General features: G+C 40.8%; 1 protein-coding gene across 4 annotated transcripts in view; it reads right to left on the bottom strand.

The window, feature by feature from the left end:
* Nucleotides 1-24,537, bottom strand: part of LPAR1 (lysophosphatidic acid receptor 1) — a 68,037-nt gene that overhangs the window by 18,890 nt on the left and 24,610 nt on the right. For all 4 annotated transcript variants that reach the window (XM_032205714.1, XM_032205716.1, XM_032205715.1 and 1 more), the window contains exon 3: nucleotides 13,278-14,025. In XM_032205714.1, coding sequence (XP_032061605.1) covers nucleotides 13,278-14,025 — 748 coding nt within the window. The remainder of the gene's footprint in view (nucleotides 1-13,277; nucleotides 14,026-24,537) is intronic.

Raw genomic sequence — 24,537 nt, 5'->3', positions numbered from 1 at the left:
CGTGTTCCACTGCTATGTACTACAAAAGATACTTCCAAAAGAATGTTTTGTTGAAATAAATGAACGGGGAAATCATAGAAGTTCCAGAAAGTATGCCAAGCATTGTAAGAAACATCGATTTATTCTGTATTTCACAACACCGTCTATCAGCTTCTGTGACCAAGGTGCAGACACTCTTCTACTCTCCCTGTTAAGTTTCATCCACTGTCACTGAACAGAGATATTTCCTTTTCTCTACCATGAACTATTTACTGGTCAGCTTCAGAGTAAGAATTTTAGCCATTATGAGTTCTTGGAAAATCAGTCTTTGGTTTCCTAAGTGGTGCTTGGTATGACTCAGCATGCTGGGAAAAACAGTAGACACGCTGCAGCTGCATGCTTCAGATTAACCTTATGGGTGGTCAGTATCTTAGACATAACACAACATAAACTAAAGTGCACTCAATTTACCTATCTTACAAATCTTGCCTTCATCCTACTGCCAGTCTTACAGATTATTTTTTTTAGCCTTCAGGACTTGTGCACCACCCTGCCACATCCATCCTGCACACTAAGATGGGAAACCCTTCCAGTAACCCACCAGCATCCATGTGACTCCCAGCAGCACAACCTACATTTCGCCTGATTTCTGGCAAGCCAGGTGTAGACCTTCATTGAAGGTATCTTCTATGGCTCTGATGTGCACGTCCGTCTCAAGGCAAACCTCCTTCTGTTTTCAATACTCGTACCTGCAACTGGGTAAACCTAAAAGTTTCATGTGCGATAAGTGCAGCTAGCAAATGGAGATTGTGGCTTTATTATGGCACATGCGTGGGAGCCTACAGCAGAAGAAGAGTTGCTGACCAAGCAAGCCCTTTGCTATTCTTAATTATATATAAAAACACTCACTATAAATAGGCTCAGATGACAAGTCACATGCTTCAAGTGAAGCTGTAGGTACAAAAATGGAGGCATAACTCTGAACCACCCCGAATGCAGACCACAACCTCTCTAAATTCTTTACAGGTGAAAAAAAAAAAAAAAAAAAAAAAAGAAAAAAGGAAGAGAGAAACTTATTCTCACATGGAGCCTGAGACTGAAATACCTGAGGCTATCAGCAGGAACACTGCATGCTATGTTCACCTTGTACCTTAAGGTAGAAGAACAGCTTGTAGTCTCCTCAAATGCATTCCTCTGCTCCTCCAAGGAGCAGGAAGGGCAAAGTTTCCAAGTTGCAAACTGTTAATGTGTGTCTGGAAAGCTCAAAAGGCAGTCCAAATAAGAACTACAAGAAATACATAGCAGTTTCTTTTGTGTGCAGCAGTATCTAAACAAAAGAGTTGCTGCAGAGGGCAAACTGGATACCATCAGTACAAAACAGACAGAGGAGAAATTTTTGATTCAGAAACAAAGAACCAATTATCTTTCTGCATTGCTGTTACTATCAGAAACTGAAAATATGCTAGTGTTATATTCTTACATTCTTTTGCTTGGGCACACACATGACAAAGGCAGGGGATCTCCTGGTTATTACTTGTCTGCGCAGGACAGTCTTTCCAATGGAACAGACCAAAATGCCCATGCCTGCATGAGTGCCTGGCACATCTTTCTTCCATGCCACTCATTGCCTCCAGAGGAGGAACCTGGTCACCATGGTGTGCACAGCCGACACAACGTGGAACATCAAACACTTGCAGACATGCTTTGCAGGTCTGCCAGCTCAAGACAAACAGCTTTTACATTACAAATTTCCGCTCTGACCTGTGCAAACAGGGGTTAGAAACACCCACACAGTCGCTCTCACACTGCTTCCTACATGGTATGAGCAAAGGGGAGTTGCCTTGCCTTTTTATTTGCAGAAAAGACATGGCTTGACTCCTTCAGCCTGTGTCTCTCCCCATTCATGAGGCTTTTCAGAGCCTGGAGGTATGCAACCTCTTCGTGGCCCTTTTCCCAATTAACTGGGAGCAAGGGCTGTTTTCCACGTCACTTACAAGCTGACAGTTCCTTACTATGCACTGAAAGAAATACATTTCCCCATTAAAAGTTTGTAACCTGGAGGTAGACACCTCATTACTTAAAGTACTTAACCAAATTAATGGCTCTGCTGGCAAATTTTTAAATGCAACCCACCTATATCAAACACAGACCTTGTGGCTGCTGATTAATAGGCACAACAAGATAGACTTTGTAATAATATTATTAGTCACTCTTCATTTCTCACACTGCCTGCCAGATGATGAGAGAAATCAAAAACCTGCCTGTTCCTCACCTGCTCACTTTAAATGAAATAAAACTTTTTTATTTTTTATTTATTTATTTATTTTTGGTAATTATGTAGAAGCTTTTCCTCACAATTCACGGGAACTAAATGAAATATGTGTGTAACAGCATCTGCACCAATGGGACTGGCAGGCGACACTGAGTACCCAGCTGGGCATGCTGCCCTGTTTTGGGGCACCAGTGCAGCAACCATGCTATGTTTGGATGTGTGAGCAGAGTTTCCAGTATGTCCCTTCCTCTAACAGAAGCAGGATGCACTTACAGTAGAAAATATGTTATTACATATGCTTACTTTGATAATTAATAACCAACTTAAAAAAATAAATGTCACTCAAGCAATCCAGTTACACATCCAAAACCATTTAATACCTTTTTAAAAATCTTCCTTCAGTTTTCCTTTTATGAACTACAATTTTCATTTTTATTTTAATGGAAGAGAGCAGCAGCTATTCTGTAAATATGCAATAGATTTACACAGCTTTTTTCTTTATACACACACTGCTTCTGCTGGGAAAAATTCAACTTTACGTTACTCATTGTAATTCTAGAAAAGTAAAAACTGGGCACTTAAAAGCAACTTCAGACAAAGGCAGAAGAGAATTATCAATGCCATATGTAGAAACAACTTCTTCCTGGGGTTATAGCAATATCAGAAAATGGGAAACAGCTCCCCAAACCACTTTTAGGTGAACAAGGAAGGTACTGAGTCCAGGGTCAGAGGAAACAATTTCATGAAAAGAAGATAAAGGCAGTAGCTTGGCAGCTTTTCCTGCTTTAACAGCTAAATCCTCTCCCTCTTTTTTAGGAGACAACTTCCTCTTTCACAAAGGAAAACGTTTCAAAAATCTTGACTGTCCCTGCACATCTATGGATATATTTTCAACTTCATACTCAGATGCCAAGTCATTTGTCAGAGCAGAAAGCCCCAGATACTTCTTAGTCCAACACAATGAAAAACAATAGATGTGCTCCTTCTCGCCTCCCTCACAAATTTATTTGAAGCATGGTTTTGTTTGTCTGCTAGTTTTAAATAACCTCCCAGGCATTTAGCACCAACATCAGGACACTATTGCTTCAGCCCACTGCATCACAGAGCGCTGCACTCTGAGCAGCAGCCCACAGCAGCAAGCTTTGTCACTGATGGTGGTTCCCCGAGCCCCAGTTCCTCATCAGCGAGCAGATTCACACAACAGACCATGTTGAGGGCAGAAAACAAACAAACAAACAAAATGTTTTAGACTTAGCAAATGATGTCATTGCTTCTGAAGCCCTGTGACCTTCCATACCACCTCACAGTCCTTTTATCCGCTCTCCAGGTTTTCCTCTGAGCTCATACAGATCATGCTTTTTGACCTTTCTCACCAGGCCAAGGGCTTCAAATAAACAAGAGAGTAAATTCTCGAGAAAGCTGAGTTCCCAAAGGGTTCACGCTTTTGGACAGAGAGGCAATGGGGAGCAAGGAGGAAGAGGAGAGAGCAAAAAAACACCCAGAATCAGGCAGCCACCGAACTCGCCAGCAGCCTGGCCATGGCCACCAGCCATGACGCAGCAGTAAACTTTCAACTTTAAGGAAGTGCATCAAGTGTGCAAGTGTGTGCAAAACCTTATTCATAGAAAAAGAAGACCTTTGTCTGAAAGAAAAAACGTCCATGTGTGGTCAGTGACGGTGCCCACAGCTGTGTGAAATAGGAAGCAGTCCCACTAATGACGCCAGAATGAGAAGTACTCAAATTACATTTTTCATTCACATATTCCGCTTCAAAATGCATGCACTGAAAAAAAAAAAACCACACACAACAACAAAAAAAACCCAACCAACAACTAGGCGTTCTCCTTTAACACATTTCTCATGTTGAGACTGCAAGCAGGGAGGCACAAAGGCTGCTGTTCGAGGGCTGCAGTCACCATCCCACCAATCCAAACGAGGGCAGATGATGCATCTCAGATGTCTCCATGAGCATTTCTTCTGGAATTAATTAGGTATTTTGACATCAAGAGCAATAATTTCATTAAAACTATAGAAGCAGGAATCATATCAGACTTAAAATTTTATTTTTCTATATTCACGGACACCATCAGATGAACAGAGGACTTGGGCTACTCTCTCCTGCTGCTCAAGTGAGGTGAAACACACCACAAGCAGCACCCTTATCCTCTCCCACAAAACAGCCTCTTGTTCAAAATGTTTTCCACTGTGGCAAACAAATGATCGTTCAGTGCTTCACTGAACACAGTTTTGCAATGTGACAAGTTAACAGCAGGCATTTTTGTTCACAGTTTCTCAAGATGAGGTCTATCTGTAAATCTGGCTTTGCTGTCTTGGCTTAGCCCTTCAGTGGTTTCCAGTGATACTCAAATGACATCTCAAAGATGAAAACACCCAAGCCTGTGCTGGACATGTGTATTACTCCAGATCTTCCCACACTGCAAAATGCTGTAGTTTTACAGTTACCAAGGGTGTAACAATTTTAACTGGCAATGCAATAAATTCAATTGGGAGAGTCAGAGAAGAAATTAAGCAAAACGTTTAGAAGCAAACTCCCTGTGCAACTATGTGCTTTCCAGAAGATAAAAATGTTACCTTGCAAGCAGCCATTTTGCAAAAGCATTATTGTAGCCCCCTCTAAAGGATAGAATCCCATCTTCTGTTCCAAAATATTCAGCTGAGAAAGCCTAAGATCAGCAGGTCTTCTTAGCTGTGTGCTGAGACTTCACATGCATGTCTTCTTACAGACACAGATTGCTCATTTTTTCTTGTTAACAATTTCTACCCTGGGCCTTCAGCTTTTTTTCAAAATTTGCCGAGAGTTCTAGGTTAGAACGAACACGCCATAAATGAGTGTCCACCTCAGCTACTTCAGAGAAGCCCAGGTTGATGAGTACATTCATGGCTGTTGCATTGGTAGGTGGAATTAGGAGAACTGAGATACGGCACTAATTCATTTTGTTTTCATGTGCATTTTCACTAAGTGAATTTAACTGTAGAGACTGTGGTTTGTTATTTCACCTGAACCCAATCTAAAAGGTTGTTTTCTGTTGCTTGGGGGTAAGACTGTGTTTTTCAAATGCTATTATTCATAAAGACAGATAAAAAACAATTCCCTTGGCCTTGATGAGAATAAAACCTAGTTTTGAAATCCATTTTTGTAAGCCTTTTGGAAGCAATAAACCACCTATGAAAGCAGTTATAATTATCTGTTTATTTATTTATTTATTTTTAAATCAAAACCTGAACATGAGTGTAAATGTTGAACTACTCAGGCTTATATTTCTCAGGCCATTCTTGGAGGAACCCAGAGAGTTTGCCCTTTAAATTTATTTCTTCCCTGAAAGGTAATAAATTATGTTGAAGTCAGGGGAAAGACTTTTATTAAACAGGGCCTCATTTCCATCATATGTAAAGAAATGGATTTACTAGAGGGATTTTCCCCCTTAAAAATAAAGTAAAATAAAACCACATTCCTGCCTTTGGAAATGACGGAAGTTCCTCAAAGCAGTTTCAAAAGTTCCCAAACAAAAATAAATAATGTTTATTCCTAACTGATAGGGAAAGGATGGGGTAAACTTCCAAAGGGTTTCCCAAGGGTGAAGTGATGAATTACACAGGGACACCTGGAATACTTTAGAGAAAAGACTGTTACCAAGGATGTATCAGCCTTAGCTGAGGATGCAATAAATTTATTTGGGAGCATCAGTGAAGAAATTAGGCAAAACATTTAGAACCAAATCCCCAACACACCCAAACATGCTCTGGGTTCACAGAAAGAGCTGTCTGGATCCAGAGCAACAGAAACTTCTGCTTCAGCAGCAAGAGCTCGCTCAGGCTTGTTTTGAAAAAGGAAGCTACTGATGAGGTTTATGACATAAACTGGTCATACAGTTATTTTCACATGCCACATTTCCTTATTCTTTATTTCCTCGCAACATCCACACCTGCCAGGTACCACCAAGACAGGATTTGGTTTGGGGCCACACTGCGAAATTTGGTAAGATCAGCTGGAATTTGTTTTCAGGAGTATAAACAATAGTAAAAATGACCAGTGAGTGAGATTTAGCAAGACCAGTAAGTGTCACAGAGCACACATGCTATTGCTTTTACTAGAAGAATATGAAAAGTAAGCAAGAAAAAACACATCCATCCAAGTTCAAAGTATCTTAAGACACACTCCAATTACTTCATAATTACGTATGCACTGCAGCTTTCATCCTTAGGAAGTTTTCATACTTCCATTCCTTCAACTGAGAGCAGAAAACCATTTTTCTGATTTTTTAAAAATTACTTTTCATGAAAATAGTTAATCCCTTTATAAAATAATGCCGTATCTAGCTAGTATAGTAAGAAAATTATATCAAGAAAATAAGAATTTGGACACTTGTATGAATATAAAAATTATTAGTCCACTCTTGTTATGGATGACTGACATTGTTAAAATTCTATTTTTGCTGGTATTAAAACAGACTGATTTCACAGTTAAATACTCTAACCAATAAAAGCAATGATCTGAAGACTTCCATTTTCCTTCACCTATGTACAAGCTGAAGGTACACAGATTTATTTTTTTTTAAGTCAGTATCAAAATGTTATTAAGACAGGAAAAAAAAAAAAAAAAGTAATACATGATAAGCATTTACAGCCCTGGAAACCATCCCCACCCCAAACTGTACGTGTTCTCTATTTCTCTATTTTCCTCTGAAGATTCCTTTGAGGAGCAATCACAACTGCTCATAAGGACTTCCACTAAGAAAAGCGAAAGCAACCCAAGCCATCAAAAATCTTACAGGATTAGGTATGTTGTATAAAAATCTTGCATTTTAATGAAGATTTCACTTCTTCATTCAAATATTTGATGATACAGCTTGAAATTATTGCAGTCATGCTGGAGCTCTGAAAGCACTCATTATATACCTTCCCCTCCTCCACACTGCCCATACAATGGTAATAAGAATTAAATCTCATAAACTCCACGAGGAGCGCTCCATTTAGACTATGGTCATCAGCCACAATTTCCCAGTTTACTTGACCGTGGGTTAAATTCACAGTTTATGCACTTTTAAAATATACTTATCTAAAAACACTGGGTCTGCACATAACTGCACCCTGTGTGTTAGAACAGAAAGTCATTGATGCTCAAGCTCGTATTGCCAGCGCCAGTCCCAGAGTTTATTGCCCTGTTTTTCCATCCGGACTAAATCAATACACAAGCGACGTTACTGTGATGCAGGGGTCAGGCCGGGTTGGTGACTCTGAATGAGCCCCCCATGCTGGCCACAGGGTAACCCGGTATTTACGTCTTCACATCCCCCCACTTCCAGGGAAGATGTGAAATGTGCCACCCTCAGCCTAACGCCAGACGGATCTCAGCTGTACATGTAAAATGCAATCATGTTAAGGGAAAAACACCTGGAGGCCCAAGCAGGGCCACCGCTACCTTGTGGATGGGTGTCTCCAAATGAAGACGACATGTTTATTTCCAGTCATCTCAGGGAAAACACCGCTGAACACCTTGCCTCTCCTCATGCCTGCAGGCCTCCACAGGGAGAAGGCGGTGAGGTGAAGCTGTCATCTTCGAGCCCCAGGGCTCAGAGTTAAGCCCCATCCTCTCTGAGAGATCCTCATATCAGCTGCACTGTGTTACTGGGGCTGATGTTTGCTTTGGACCACGAGAGTAACTTTCCATGGGCAGGGAAGGTCTGCTGAAGGTCAAGTGAATCCATGACCAAGCTCTGGCTAGACAGCATCATCTTGATACCAGCCCATGACCAGTTACTCGGTGACTGTCAAAATACAAATTTCATGAAGCTTAGGTTTAAAATCTTTAAGATTTAGCAGCCAGTGAAGACAGGCCATGCCTGTTATCCACGTGACACTGCAGGGGTATGGAAGTAAAGACGTCTCTCCGGTGACACTCGGGGTGTTTTCATTCAGGCTGCAGCACTAATTCCTGCTCTTTTCATTTTCTACTGAAAATTTAGTAGTCTTGCTTCATGGGGGAAGGAAGTGGGAAAAGATGCAGCCCACACGTCGGAAGAGACAGCGTAGATATTGAAAACATTTTTTAAAAGTGTGCCCTCATAGAACTCCATGTTTTTGATTGTGGAATAAAACAGTGCATTTTAATCAATCACCCAGCAAGGTTAAAGTTATCAATAACAAATGCTGTGTGCTTTAGTCGCCTGTCTACATACAGCATGTTGCAACTCAGTGTGTTACCACAGTTATTTGCCTTTTTCCATGCCCATTTGGTACTTAGTTGTGAAAGAAAAGCTACAAAACTACAAAAATAAGTCTCTCATGCACTTCATAACTGTGGCAGAAAGCGAAGGCAGGATAAAAGCTGTTACTGAGCAGTTCCACCCTTCCAGATGTTAATACTGAATTTCCAGATGTTTTCCTTGCATCTATTGCTTCACTATAAGATGGAAAGGAACTGTCTTCAAAAACAGAAAGAGTCCTTTAAATCAAAACAGTTTAGACAAAAAGAACCTTCGCTTTTTTTTTTTTTTTTTTTTTTTTTTTTTTCTTTTCAAATTTGAGCGTACATTAGTTTTCAGAATCTTACAAACTAAACCTTATTCCTACAAACAGAGTGGATGGTCTTACAGGCTGGGAAGGCCTAAGTGTCTTCTTAGCTCCCAGGAACATAAAGGGCAAGCAATGAGGAGTGCATTGTTTGCTCTCCCTCTGTCCTGGAGGGTAACTGTGGTGCTCAGCTCAACAGACAGCCTGGTCTGGGCCAAACTCACCCAAAACAGAAGGCTAATTGGCAGGACCTATTGTAGGAAGAGCTGTTGCTATTGTTATTTTAAATTTAGTTATAAAACCTCAGTATCATAATCTCAGATAGAGCAGTGTTCCACCCTGTATCAGGAAGACCTGTTGACTAATTACCGTGAAAGGACTAACAAAACTACCCCACATTTTAATCATTCTTTTGGGGAACCACACACCAGGTTCATTTTTTTGCCTTTATTGTCTCTTGCATCATAATGGTGGCAAAAGAAGGTTTTCAGACAAAGACTACATTCTAGACAGGGAATACTGTCCAAAAATGTGTACAGAGGTTTAGGGAAGAGTTATCCACATTATGAAAACAGGAGCTGATGAGCAAGGCAGTCTACAATGCATGTATATAAGAACACCTAAAAACACCTAGCCTTACAGGACTTTTTTCATTTCATGGAAACCTAAAGCAGAGCTAGTTTTTCAGGCCTGAGCTCTGAAATATATATACATATATATATATATATATTATTATTATTATTATTATTGTTATTGTTATTGTTATTATTATTTTCCCCTTTTGGTGTTTTCCTCACTTCTTAAAAGAGCAGTTAGATATTGTCACCCCTTTTTGGATCAAATCTGCAAATCAGGCCCCACCAAGTGTTTTCACATTCCAACTATGAGTTCTACAAGGAACAGCAGTTTAGCTTTGTCCTTAAAAACAAGATACAAAAATAGGGACGATAGAAGGGAAGAAAGATGCCAGCTTTCAGCTGTTGCATCCGCTAGGTTTCTGCCTGTTCCTTTGACTGCTCATTTAAACCTAACACATGTTCGTGGTGAAATGCAAAGTGTCATTGGGTTGCAAGCCAAACCAGACCCGATTTTATGGCCGTGTGCGGTATACAGATCAGTCCTGCCTTAGCCCCAGCGCACAGGAAAAGGCATGCTCTGGAGAAAGAGCTTTATGTTCCCTGCTACATTTGAAAGATTTCAAAAGCCGCCTTGTTAGAAGAAGGAAAAAAAAAAAAAAAGGGCTCAACTATGAAATCACTTCCTTCTGTTTAAAATATTTCACTCAAGGAAAAAAAAAAAAAAAAGCCCAAAACAAAAGGGCACAAAAAGAAAAAAAAAATCTGTTCTTTGCCTCCGACGTGCTCCCAGGACTCGGCACCCCGGCTCTGCAGGATGACGCTGGGTGCCAGACCCCGACCTCTCCTGCTGCACAATCGCCTGCTTGTGCAAGGCGGCTGGCGGCCGTCCTGCTCGCCGGCAGCCCCAGAGCATCGCGCTTGGTCCTGACCGAAATTGGGGTCCCGGCCAGGCCCGAGGACCGGGGTTGCCAGGCAGCTCCTATGCTGACTCCTTCCCACAAAAGGTAGCGTGATGGAGAGAGGGGAAGAGGTGACCTGCTCACACAGAAGAAGCCACACAGCATGAGATACACATTCAGCCATTCCAGGCAGTCCAGGAGAGCCACCTTTTCTGCCTTTCCCAAAGCAGAAACAGACAAACTCTTCCCCTGCAGCACTGTGGATCAGCTAGCTTTGGGAGGAGCCACTTGGGACATAGGACTCTTTGAAATTAAATCTGCTGCTTGAGAAAATTTTAAACCAGACTTGCAAGTGGACTTCAAGCAGTGCAAGAGCACCAAGACACCCAGAGGAGTGGGTATCTCCAAGTTCTCTCCTCCAAACTCAAACATCTCCTACCTAATCAGCGCTTCCAAATGATGCTCAACTTTCATTTCAGAACCAGAACAATCCTCCACTGGAAGTGATAAATCAGTGATACGGGGCAGCTCTCATCAGCTGGTGGCAACTAACAAGCTTTTCTCATGGTTCAGCTAGCAATCTGCTTAACACTACAATGTACAAACAATTAACCTCCCCAAATTCTCTGTTTTTGCCCCCACGCCTGATTCCTGGCTTCAGGCTGTTCTTCCTCATTTCTACACTGCTGCTTCCCAGCCTTCTTTACCTTGCAGCTGCATCTCACAGATGACAGTGAGGTGAAAGCACTGCTGCTGCTTTACTCAGTAGCCCTACAACCGAACTCTTCCAGCCAAACTGCCTGGAAGTTGCTTTGTCTTCCTCAAAAGATTCAACAAAAGACCACGCTGTCTCACACTAAAAATGGTGGGTTTTGCAGACTAGAAGAGGTGCTAAGGCAAAGTGTGTGCACAACACTGAATGAATTTAGCTGTACCAGTGACAAGAAACAAGGTCCTGTTAGGATTTTGTGGAAAACTTAGTATGTGCTACCCGCAGTACCGACAAATTTCCTCCAAATACTCTAAATGAAGAATCAGAGATACTACTGGCCTACATCAGCAGTTAAACTGTAGTCACCTTCAGTTTGGCTAATGCTATTTAACCATTGGAGTTGTTCCACAGTTTTGAGAACAGTAAATACCTTGAAAAATAGAGGCTCTTATGAGGAAAAATGGGGGCTGCTCTAGGTTCTTTGTACTCCTCTTCTGTTGTGGTACTGGGTGGCCAACACATCTTCAGTGTGATCTCTGCTCTTACCCATAGGAGAATGGAGGAGGGTACAGTCAGTACCAACACTTCCTGCTATCCTCGTGCACGCATGGTATTAACTACCACTTGCAATTTATTCAGTGACTTATATATTCCTACATTTCTGCATTTTACTGTTATCGGTGCTTTCTATTCCCTATTCACTTTTATTTTATTTTTTTATTTTTTTTTAAGCCTGAACACCAGTCCTTCTCCTCACAGGAAATACTTCACTGTTATATGAAAAGCAATTTACTCAGAAGAGGAAACAAGGATCTATTAAAAAAAAAAAAAAAGTCTTCAAAGTCCAAGTTTTCTTTGTTTCCTTCACCTCATCTTGCCTTCTGCAAGGAGGGAGGTATGGAGAGACAGGTTTCTGAACCACCAGGCAGTCAGAAGAGGTTTAACTCAACACTACAGCCTCCCATACAAAACTCTGAAAGATACTCTTTCCCTAAAGAGAAAAGCAGGACACTTAGGAATACAGCTTTCCAATGGATGGACAGGGTAGTCCTACGCAGTTCATATTCTGGTTAAAAAGCAAACTGCTAGGTCAGAAAACAGCATGCACATTCTTAAACTAAAACACGAGTTGTCATAGTGACTCATAACAAAGCTCTATAACCATCTTCCTTGTCTGTACAGGCAGTAACTGCTAGAAAGCAAAGATCACAGTGTAAAACCATGGATATTAGGACTTCAGAGCAAGAACCTTGATTAAGTTTTGGTCTTTGCAGGCTGGGTACTGTGGTGTTTATGGATGACTACGGCAACTTCACCATGCAAAAGGGAGCTATCATCCCAAGAGACTCATGTACCATGCTGGACGGTCTCATGAGTGGGTTCACAGCTGGGGTTGAGGAAGCAACCAGCACCATCCTTGCCTGCCCGCAGCTCACCAACATCTGCTGCTACAAAGGGAAGAAGAAACTGCAAGGAAAATCACCAGAGCGTGGTACCCAGTATAGTCAACATGTCCTTTCATATAAGAAAGCTGAGAGCCCAAGACCAAAATCAAATACACCCATCCACAGAAAGACAGAAAAACATCCAACCCCAAAGTGTGCCATAATATTCACCTGATGTTTCCTCATTTTCCAAGCCCTGAACTTCAAGGACCTCCCAAGTGTTGTGCTGAAACACACCAATAACTCACGTTGTATCTTTCTGCATAAATGAACTGGCAGTTACTTAGATACCCTTATAGCAGAGACCTGAGCATACTGTACACACAGTCCTGCTTAACGTGTAAAATCCTTTCACTGATAGTCTTTAGCTCCTCTTTGTTCTCCAGACACAAAGAACTGCCTGGATATGCACACTGCTTTTTGAGTAGCAGAAGGAAACAACAGGTACTTCAGTGGATAGTGCAGCTTCCCCTGTAATATTTTTTAAGATTGCAGCCGTTTGGCATATTCCAGAGCAAAAGGGTGAACACTGCCCAGGATGGGCTGCTGCTATAGGGTTCAAACCTGCAGTGCTGCAAACAAACACACAAACAACAAAACCAACAACCCTTACATCTCCAGGTCCTGTTTTTTTCATCAGTTTCATGTCACAGGGCTGAATGACCAAGTCTCTGATATGCACTTCAATAAATAAGCTTGATAATCCCAACACAGTAACGAATACTGGGGCTTCTAATTACCCCTGCCTCTTCTACCACCCTTCAAATGCTGCTGACCTCCCAGAAGTTGGACATGCATTACGGCAATCACCTGGTAAGAAACAGAGAGGGGAACATAGGGGGGGATGAAATAAACACTTACCAAGCACAATGACCACAGTCTTCAGGAGGCTCATCATCGTGTCCCGATTCCTGCGGGGTCCAGAACTGTGTCTGGACATTCTCATAGTCCTTTGGCGGACATACCCAAAGATATGAGCGTATAGGACCACCATGACCACGAAAGTGACCAGGTTGAAAATAGCCCAGAAGACCAGGTAGGAGTCACTATAGAGCGGTGCCATGTTGGAGCAGTGAGTGATATCACAAATACAGTTCCATCCGACACTTGGTATGGCGCCCATTACGATGGCCATAGTCCAGATAACAACAATTACCACCACCACTCGCCGGTTGCTCATCCGAGTATGTAGCTGCATGCGAAAGACTGTAATGTGCCGCTCGATAGCGATGGCCAACAGATTGGCTACAGAGGCCGTCAGGCTAGTGTCAATGAGACCCTGACGGAGAAGCCAGGTGCTTACAGTCAATCTTCTAGTGTTGGGTCCTGTGTTAAACATTAAGTAAAAGTAGGCCAGCCCTGCAAAAAAGTCCGCAGCAGCTAAGTTGGCCATTAAGTAATAAATAGGAAAGTGGAATCGGCGGTTGACATAAATAGCCACCATAACCAAGAGGTTGGCCAGCATGATGAAGATGCAGACGGTAATCCCCAAGCCCATTACGAGCTTGCTGACAGTGTTCCATTCAGTGGCTAGATATTTTCCACTCCGGTTATAAAAGAAGGCAATGGTTTCATTGTAGTAGCACTGTGGTTCACTCATGGCTGTGGACTGAAAGAAGAGGGGGAGGGGAGGGGGAAGAGAAAGAAAAAGAACGACATCAGAACTAAAAACATATGATTGCCTGCACAGACAAGGCATGCACAGAGAGCTGGGAGAGGCACTGGAGGCAGGAAGGGAACACGCTTCAGAACAAATTTATTTTTTCAGAACAAATAGCATTCCACAACTCACAAACAATTGCTCTGAGGAGTCCAGTAACTGCAACCAGATTAGAAACCACCAGAAATACTTCCATCTGCTCTGGGAACTAGCATGACTTCTGACATCGTTGTAAATTACATAGTAAATATTAAGAGCTTCTGGCCAAGCAGACCTGCTGAAAAAACTCACTCATGGAGAAGGGCATGCAATTCATAATTAAAAAAGTTAACTCTGTTATACAATGCCTTATTTATGTTATCAATGCATAAAAACATTGTCTGTCTGTAGCTGTGTTAAAAGACAAGCTCCTCAAAAAGCACGAAAAATTATTGCTGTTCTCAGGAGGTTTTCATTCATTTAGGTCTCTGTCAGGGACATTTCTTGTTTTGCTGTCTTAAAAATGGGGAAGAACAACCCTAAATTAAAATCATCAATGTGTACTAACAATGTAAATTCCCTGGGCCAGTGGTCCTATCTGTCCATAAAGCATGAAGTGCATTTATAAGTGATAAAGGAAGCCACTGTATTTCTATGAGCATTCTCCTTTTACTATCAACCATGTTGCTGAACTGGGTTATAAATGCGCTGTGCCTTTAAATATAACTCACCTAAACTTGCTTATTTCAGTTAGAAAAGGAAAGAGCGAACCAAGGAAAGAAAAAAAAGCAATATTTGTCTTAACACGTGTTAAAAGCAGCAAACTTTATTTCTTGCATTAAATATTGTTATGGCTATGTCAAGAAATACATGATTAATTTTCCTGCCAGAGTACCCAGCTGAGCACAGCTATAGGTGCAGCAAGCAAGCCCTGTACCCCACCAGAATGTAACAGCTTTGTGTAAAAACACTGGCCAACAAGAAAATGCTTAATAAGTTTCCTTCCTAAGTTATAATCAATTACTGAAGGTGTAATTCCCAAAAGGCAAGCCTCAGAAAAAGAAACTCTTTTGAGTAGCATACTGGTTCCTTGTTTAGCATGGCTTATCATAAAGGACTTAAAAAAAATAATAATAAAAAGAAAACCAACAAGAAGTTCATGTCAGAAAAGTCTCTGTTTGAAGAGGCTCAGGAGACCTGTCTCTAGTTTTATGGCTGTGAAACTCTAATGACTGATTTTTTTATTACTTTTTTTTTTTTTTTTTTCCTTACACACAGAAAGAGAAGCAGTTTTAGCAAGAAAGCAGGTAATAATCTGGAATGAGGAACAGATCAACAATATTAAAAGATAAGAATTTCTTCCCATTTAAACATGCAAACCAAAAAAACAACATGTTTTGGACAGCTCCAGCCATTCTCAGGAAATGCTACAGCTAACATAACCTTCACTTTGAAACCAAAAATGTACACAACTAGGAAACAGAAATAGTAATTGGACACAAGTTAAAATAGTATCTGATAAAGATTGCCTTAGAATTACTACTCAGAGCTATTTGTTTGTTTTAATTTGCATGTCTTTGTCGCCACAACTAGCCTAGTTCCAATAAAGCAATGTGCAAAACTTCCCACCTGTATCCCAAATCTGCCACATGATAGCTAGATTTGTGTTAAAGAAAAAAGATAAAAGGTTTTTCTAAAAATTATTTTACCTCTAACCTAAACATTTATCAGAAACATTTGCAGACCCAGGATAATAAAAAGCCAGAGTAAATACTATTTCTCAGCATACTTACTATAAAACTTTTATTGTTCCTCTAGGATACATCAACTCTAGGTTAGAACCCTTTCAGTCTTAATTATTTAAGAATTTAAAGAAGTTCTCATGTACGATCTTTCCACTGCCCAGAAAAACTGATTTACAAGGGATACTTAACAAAGGGAGACCTAGCTACAAGGCATCTGGCTTTAATTCTTTGCTTAAATATTGTGTGGTAATAACAGGTCAACTATAAGAAGCCTTGAGGGAGGGAGGAAGTCGTAGGAATGAATTAGCGGACCTTATAAAAGCTTGCCAACATCTGCATTAATTATGTGAACGCCCTGTTTTTTGCCCTCTATATCTGGACACAGCCTCAGTTACACAGGAATTCAAGACTCCAAAATCTGGTTTGTGATCCTGAATAAATTCTATCTTTTCCCATGTATTCACTGATCTAAATGTTCCTTGTAGATGACTGCTGCCCATACTTAACAACTTTTGCTCCCCTGTTGTTCCTGCAGTGAGACACAAACTACACATGGCAGAACATATATTTTAATTTCAGAAATAGAAAATGTGGTAGATGTTGCTTTCCTTTTTCCCTTGTGTTGACTTTGTTTTGCATTCGGGGTTAGAACGTGAAATATTCCTCTCATTTAGTAATATTCTCCCCATGCTCCTCATACGAAACCTGAGACAAGGTAGGATAACACAAGGCTCATTGTAATATGCACAAAGTGCATTGCATTTGTCTCATTCACAAAGTGACAAGCCAGGGCTGAATGTGTGCAACACACATAAGAATATGCTAAGTGCTACAGAGCCAGACTTGTTAAGTTTGAAAACAGGGCAGCACCTGAATAATCCCAGATGAACAGAATGAGGCTTACTAGTTTCTTTTCTTTTGAATACAGAACAAAAGACTCCGGTCATGTAAAGGATTTTGAGAGAAGTTTTGTGCTCAGGGCATGCTAATCCAAAACCTGGAATCCTCCTTTAACAGCAATCTTTTCATTCCTAGGGGAATGAAGAGTTTTCCAGGGCCTCGGTCATGCAGGTGTTTGCTCTTGAGAGTTAAATTGGGAACTGATTCGTGTTCACCACTGGAGTTTTCAGACACCACAATAAATGGGCCCATTAGTGACAGTAATAAGGAACAGGTCACTAACAAAAGTTCAAATAGGGGACTTCCAGATGATGGACTTTCTCGGATGCCAGCAGATATCCACGGGAAGATTTTGACCTCATGGGTCACGAACATACAGAGATACCAAGGCACCACATTTACCCATGACACTTTTGTCTGGCTGCAAAGGCTTTAGCAAGAGGGAAATAAAATGTACCTCCGAGAACTGAAAGTGTTAACATACCATAATGACACACACAAGTAGGCAGACCCAGCCCCTCTCCTGCCCCTGCAGGAAAAGGGGCAGGGAAGTTTATATTTTAATTTCCTGAAGTTTCACTCAGTGTGTTTCATTGCATGGGTGAGCCAGATGTGCAGTGCCCTGAGATTTACCTCATCCATTTTGTGTATCTCAACAGAAGTTTAAAACAAACTGAGCCACAAATTACCCATGCTAACTAAATCTCCAGAACACGTCTGCACAGAAAAAAAACATCTGAATTACAAACCAACAAGACAGATAAAGGAAAATGGAATAATAGCAGGTTGAAATCAAAGCCTCCTCTAACCATGTGAGGTTGATTTAATATCCAAGCCAAAGAACACGAAAATCCTGAGTATATGGGGTTGAAATCCTCAAAAACTTGAGACATAGGCACAACCCCAACCCAGTGCACACAGACTGGGAAATGCGGCACCAGGACTTCATAAAGAAAACTCACTCTGGTTTTACAGCCAACACCTTTTCATCCTGCAGTGAGAATGGCACCTTGGCATTGGCCTCTCCAGCCACGCTCTGCTACACGTGTCCCCTCAGCTCCTCTTCCGTGGTGGTATAGGACCATGCCACTGGGGTGGCAATGGGGAGGCTGGGACGAAGAGCAACTTTCTCTCCAGTGATTAGTGCTTGATTCATCCTGCTGCTGCCCTAGCCCCTCCAGCATGGCTGAAAGAGTGGGGTGAGGAATTGGGCCAAGGCATGGAGAGGTCTTGCCCATGGGGTTATTCTTGGGTGAGCTGCTCATTACTGCCTTCTCCTCTTAGGAAAAGGACTGGAGAGGAGAAGGCAGTGGGTGCCTGGAGCTGTAAGGTAAGAGGGGAGCTCAGGATCCTACCACCTTAGTGCATGAATGGCAAATGATCAGTATATAAACCCCACTGCAATCTGAGAATTTGCAGAATTCCTTAGTTCACCTAGCCTCCCACCTCCCCCCAAAAAACACATCAAAAGACCCCCCACCAAGACATGTGTGCATTTATTCCTTGCTGGGAGAAATAGAGATGAACAGTCTTAGCATACTAAGGTCTGACTTTTACAGAACCTTTAAAACTTGGAAGCCACAAAAATGTTTCCATATCCAAGAAAACGTTTTAAAAGTATTTTAACCCTAGGCCCTCCAAACACAGTCTGTTTCTCTCCTTTTCTCTTTTACTGAATTAACCTTGACATGCTGCTGTTTTCTTACCCAGAACACGAAGGGGAGATGAAAATCCATTTATTTGGCAAGGAAGCCTGGGAAAGATGACAACTCTGCATGCAACAAAATGCCAAGTAGAAGCCAGAGACCTCAAATTTACAGAAGTCATTCAACTTGCATGCAGTCTCCTTGAAGTTTGCGAGACTCAGAGGAGACTCATCCTATACAGGATGAGATTTTAATTCTTAGGTAGCTACCCTTGGATCCCAAAAATAATATTTATCATTCTCAGTGCTATCCGGAAGTCCAGAAAATATTTCAGAGGAAAGTCAGAATTGGAAACAGTAGGTTAGGACTCCAAAACTGCAGTAGGTGGCTTACAGCTCTACATTTAGTACAGCAGTGAATGGAAAAGCAATAGCACTGCTTTGAATTTAGCTAAGTACTCTGAAATTTACCAACATACCAGGAAGGCTAGAGCTGAAAAACTTGGGGAAACTGCCAATTTCAAAATCCTCAAAAAGGGTATCAATTAAGAATATCTTTAAAATAAGCATAAGAGAGTAAGTATAGGAATAATTGATTCAATATGTAAATAATTTCTCAAGCCACAATTGCAAACTCATGGTCTTTATAGAAGTAAAGTTGTAACAGATGAGAAAAAAAAAATCTAATTTGCAACCAAAAAATCTCCACTATCTAATGAAAAGCAAAAACTATTGTTCAGACTATGGGATGCAAAGGAAATAAGAGGTTCAAAAACAAAGGGGAAAGGATGGTATGTTTTACTGTAAAAATAGAAGTTGATAGGTGTCATTTACCCGAAATGTTAAGTCCAAAATCAAGAAAGTGTTCAGACAAGGGTGCTGATTCATCAAGTCTTGTATCTACTATACCTTATGCAATTATTTAGGCCTGTAAAACAAAAGTATAAAATGCTATCACCAAGATCCAACAGCTTTTCACATACCCTTTGCAGAACTGCATCTTCCAGAACTGTCCAAAGTAACTGTTTGACAGATTTAAATAAAAACATGCATGTTAGATTTAGTAAGCCATCTCAATTTCACTAGAATAATTTTTCAGTTTTCACAGCTGAAAAGAGGGGAGAAATTAATCCCTTTGCAAGGGGATTCCTTTAATTCAGCTATGACAAGATAAAGAAAAGAATTACTTATTATAGACCTTGTGGCAACATCTTAAGAATGCTTTTGTAGTAGACTATGTTGCTGAGTTTCAGACCTAACAAATGTCCAAGCTAGCAAAAATCAAACTGAGAAGCCCTTAGTTATCCAAGAGTTTATACTTAAAAAGAGTAACCTAACACATCTAGACCCTCAGGGTACCAAAGAGTCCCAACCACCAGCAACACTGGAAAAAGAAGCAGTTTGACTGCTGGAAGGTATAATTCACAAGTGACACAGATCCTGTTGGAAGCTATGATTACAACCTCCACAGATTGACTATAAAACCAAAGAGGGTGTTGACCTTCCTTAGTGCTTATTCACTGTCCATTACTACAAAAGCAAGTTCAAAAATAGCTTCCATGGGCTAAAAAAACAGAACGGGCAAGAGCAGGAAGTCCAGCAAAGGATAAAAATGCTTTTCTTCTGGAACATAAATAGTAGGTCTCAAATACCTAGATGCAACCCTACAACTTTTCAGGATAGATAAATCAGGGATCATGCAACGCACAGACTGAATTCTCACTGGTGAAGAGCAGTAATGATCAGGAGCACACCAAGCTGGTCCAGCAGGTCTCCAGGTAGCTAACTGTCTGGTTCCACACTCTTGCATTTTCTACTGCTACAGGAAAGAAGCATGCACATGCAAACAAAATATCTTTCACTGCAGAATTCTGCCTAAGGAGATTTAGAAAATCAAAAGGTAGGAGGACTGTAAAAAAATACCCAGTGGAAGACAGACTGAAGACATCCATACAACAGCCTACCAAATAATTCAGACATTTTTTTTTTTTTTTTTTATCATTGCTTCTTTTCCACAGCCCCTTCACTTTCAAATGAGCTGCATCCCTCACAAGTTCTACCTGCATGTTCTGATTAACATTTTCCAATACAGTAGGAAACAAAGACCACCTGAATCAGGGTATAATTTCACGTTGTCATATTCCCCCTTCCACTGCAAGGCTGGCTTTAGCTCTTTGATTACCCAAGACTTGTTCTGATACCAGTCAACTTCTTTGCTGCCCCAACACTGCCTTCCAAACTCCTCTCAAAAGAGCCACCACTGCAACGTCTAAGTATTGCAAAAATGTATTAATTCACTTTGCAACTATGAGAGGCATGACTGGGCATATCTTCTGGGTTGCTGAGACTGAATATCCCATACAGACTACATAATGGGTTTTTGCAAAACTCTTTGAGCTTCATTTTCTTCTGGAGGAGCTTTCATGACAAGCTGGGCTCCCAGCTGCCTCTTCCTCCTTGCAGAGGGATCTCAGACAAGGCCTGGTATAGGCCCAACACCTCCTGGCACTATAAGAAATGCAAGAAGTTGTTTATATTCCATCAGGTTACCAGAATATGCTGCCTCTCACACCTTCAAAAAATGTCTTTGTCATGGTACAGACCTAGCTTCTTCAATAAGCCACCTGGCTCACTCCCCATAGGCCTGCCTGCCCTACCCTCCTGGCCTTACCCTTGCCCTCCACCTGAACACCGTGGCAGGTATCCAACCTGCTCTCATGTTCCTGCAGGCTGCTCTGCAGGTTGAGTGCAGCTCAGGACAGCCCTACCCAGCCCTGGGAAGAGCTTTTTTGAGGGTGATACTGCACACAGTCCCCTCTTTGTGTTGCTTTACAAGCCTTCACACTGGAAGAAACCAGGGGTGCCAAAAAAAAAAAAAAAAAGAAAAAAAAAAAAGAACATAACAACAAACAACCATTGACAAAAAAAAAACAAACATCAGAACAAAAGAAAACATAAAACAAACAAACAAACAAAAAACACAACCAACCAACCAAAACAAGCCTCCACAAAACCCACACCTCAAAACTCCCAAGTGCGTTTCCATGCATAAAGAAATGCAACAAGCATCCTTCAGGCCCAGTTTGTTGCTCTGTGAGCCAAGCTGGGGATTAGTTCTTGGCTCCAGCAGCTGAAAGACTGGTCTTTTATGCTGAAAAAATGCTGCAGGCTATTGGGGCTACTTCCATTTCCAGGGCACACCTTTCATCACTCCTCACAGAGCATACCAGCAAAGCAAGCACTTGGGAGAGTTGAGCCTTCAAGCAAATGCCTATTCAAAATTATGTTAATGAGCAGAGCACATTTAATGGTGGGCTGGAAACTAAGATTTCAAAATGGAAAGAAGGCTGACCTGTGTTTACCACTGCAAATACATCTTTTTCTTGAAATATACGTCAGATAGTTTTGGTTTTGTTTGATTTGATGCACTCTTTTGTGAAATGTATTAACAGAATACAGAAAAATCTTTCTCTCTAAGGGTTCTGACAACAACGATAGGGTTCCTTGTCATTAGGTTGTCTGTACAGTACTAAACAGCTGCTTATAAGGCAATGCCAGTCTGTTTTGAACAAATAGAAAGTATATTTTGAACACCTGATAATTTCATCTATTATCATTAAAAAAAAAAAAAAAGGCACACTGGTAGTTTAGTTTCCACTGTGGTGTCTGTACCTGGGTAGTTACACCCCTAATCACAAACCGTTTTTTTTTTTTTTTTTTTTTTTTTTTTTTTTCCCCTCATTTACTTTATCACCCCAAGAGGTCAGTTTTAATACAGAGGGTACTCTGTTTACTCACTTAGAAAGGAAGAAAAATTCAGTGCCTTTCCCAGCTACAGAAGTTTGAGCAGCAAATCCAAGATGTAAAATGTTGGGTTTTACTGGGGAAAGGGGTTCTCCAGCATCATTGAAAAGAGGGAAAAGATACCAAACACAACCATTCTGTGCCAAGGATAGATAGCTTAAATCTCTCCCACTCTAATTTGAACAAAGGGAAGGGAAAATAAAGAAGTATTCAATGGCACTAAGTGGAAGAAGTGGTTTTTGGCTCTGGTAACCACACAGCCATGAAAGGCCACTATAGTGGGAAATGCTCCGGTTTTCTCTCTGGAACCGCTGCAAGGCGGTTATTTAAATGTATTCATTTACTTCTAGTATTTGGCTGGTAGGATCCACTGCTGGCAAAAGCAAAGAGAGAATGATGAATTTTTGTTGTTTTCTTGTTTTAAACATTTCTGAAGCACTGTTGGAAGTCCGAAGCTCATTAAGCAAGTAGAGCTCACACAATTTCTTCTTCAAAGCTTTTACAGAAGAGTTCATCTCATGCCATTCACAAGAAGAGAAGATACTAATCACTCCATAGAGTAAATTGCTCTGTTTAGATCACTACTTATTACGCTTCCTCTTTGCTAAAAAGAAAGCCCTCTGGGATGCTAAATGTTTCCTACAGACTGCTTTAACTTTCTACTTTACTGCATTATCAGACTAATCAGGTTTCTGTTATCTTTTTGCTGAAACATGAAGTTGTCACATCTGCCAAAAAACATAGAGAACCTTAAAAATAATGAAAAAAGTTTTGTTATTTTGTTGTTTCTCTCTCTTTAGGAACAGTATGGCTTGTCTAATTTGAAATGAATAGATTCAGCCTTACAATAAAACCCCATAGCTAAAAAATTCAAGGCATGTTCTGGCAACTTTTCTTTTAATTGACTTCTTTGGTACATTGGGAGTGTTGTCACTGAACCACTTCCTATTCCAGATTCCAGCTATGGATAATCAAATGACCCTGAAACTTTACTTATCCTTCACATTTAAACTTCACCGAGATGCCTTAAGTCTATTCCCCAGTCGTCATCTGTGGTAACAGGATGCTGGAGGGGCAAAGAAGGTTGGAGCAGAGCTTTACAGAGATCAGCATGTAGGGAGGATATCAAGAGACACTACTGTGGAAAACAGCTTTGCTTCAGTAGAAACTTGTAGAGATGCATCTGAACCTTTTCCTATGTTGACACACTACCAATACTTAAAGAAGTAATAGCAATGCCACACCTTGTACCAAGAAGCTACTTTCAGAAATCTTTTTGTTACCTGACTCAGAAAATGAATCTCAGGAAAAATACCAATCACAATTAAATTAGCAGAAAATTCCCCAGTGTGGTGCCACCACAAGCATCTGTAGGATCAAACCTAAGCAAGGACTGGACTTCAGGCTGCGAAAATGTACTGCTGAGGTCTCTGCTTGTCCCTATGCAGTTAAAGGGCTGATGACAGACAGAATAATATTTGTTACTGAGATCTATATACATACACACATATAAATGCACAGGTATATAAAATAGATAATACTTATTTCTAATACTACACTGACCAAATGAAAGGAAAACAACTGTCCTGATAATGCTTAAAAAAAAAAAAAAAATAGTGAAACTTTTTTTTTTAATGTGATGTCATCTAGCTCATGCAGAAAGCATGCAAAACTACTTCCAAGGCTTTTTTAAATATCCTTTAAACATTAGTCTCAAAATGTCTTCTGCAGCACACTGTGGTATCTGCTCAGTTTTAAAGGCAAAATAATGTGCTGTAGAAAAGAACTGTATTGTAATTAATACATTTTTCTAAACTATAACCAACATTCATTGTAATGTGAACACAAATGCTAAAGGCAAGCCCCTTCCCTGTGAAACTGCTGTACTGCAGTACTTGCACTTAGTGATCATCCTCTTTAGATACATTTCACTGCCTCCTTTTCTGTTAAAGAGACGTTCCTTACCATCAGAAAGACAAATTCCAGGCTGGTTCTTTGGAGCCATGACTCCCCTACATAACACTGAAGCCCTGTATCAACCATAACATCCAGGATGGTTTACTGAAATCTGTGGGGAATTCATGCATGCACAAAAGCCTGCCCATGTGGATATCATCTGTGAAATAGGAGTCTGTTTTTATGACATGAGGTTGAGAGAATGATATTTTGCAACCCACACTGAGATATCAGTCTTTTCTTTGTTTTCTGTTGCCATTTCTTTTCTGTTCCCAAATCAAACCTAATGGAAGCACAGCCTCTGAAGCCCAGACAGGGAGGAAGAGCCATCTGTGTTACCAGTCAATGACTGATATCATCTGCTTTTCTCTAGTCTTTGGTCTAGTGATCCAAGTCCCATGCAAGATTTACTCAGCAGAAACTCCTTGCAAA

Source organism: Aythya fuligula, chromosome Z, assembly GCF_009819795.1.
Source record: "Aythya fuligula isolate bAytFul2 chromosome Z, bAytFul2.pri, whole genome shotgun sequence".
NCBI classification, from domain to species: domain Eukaryota; kingdom Metazoa; phylum Chordata; class Aves; order Anseriformes; family Anatidae; genus Aythya; species Aythya fuligula.
Note: the sequence above shows the minus strand (reverse complement) of the source record. Positions and strands in the feature narration are given on the sequence as shown.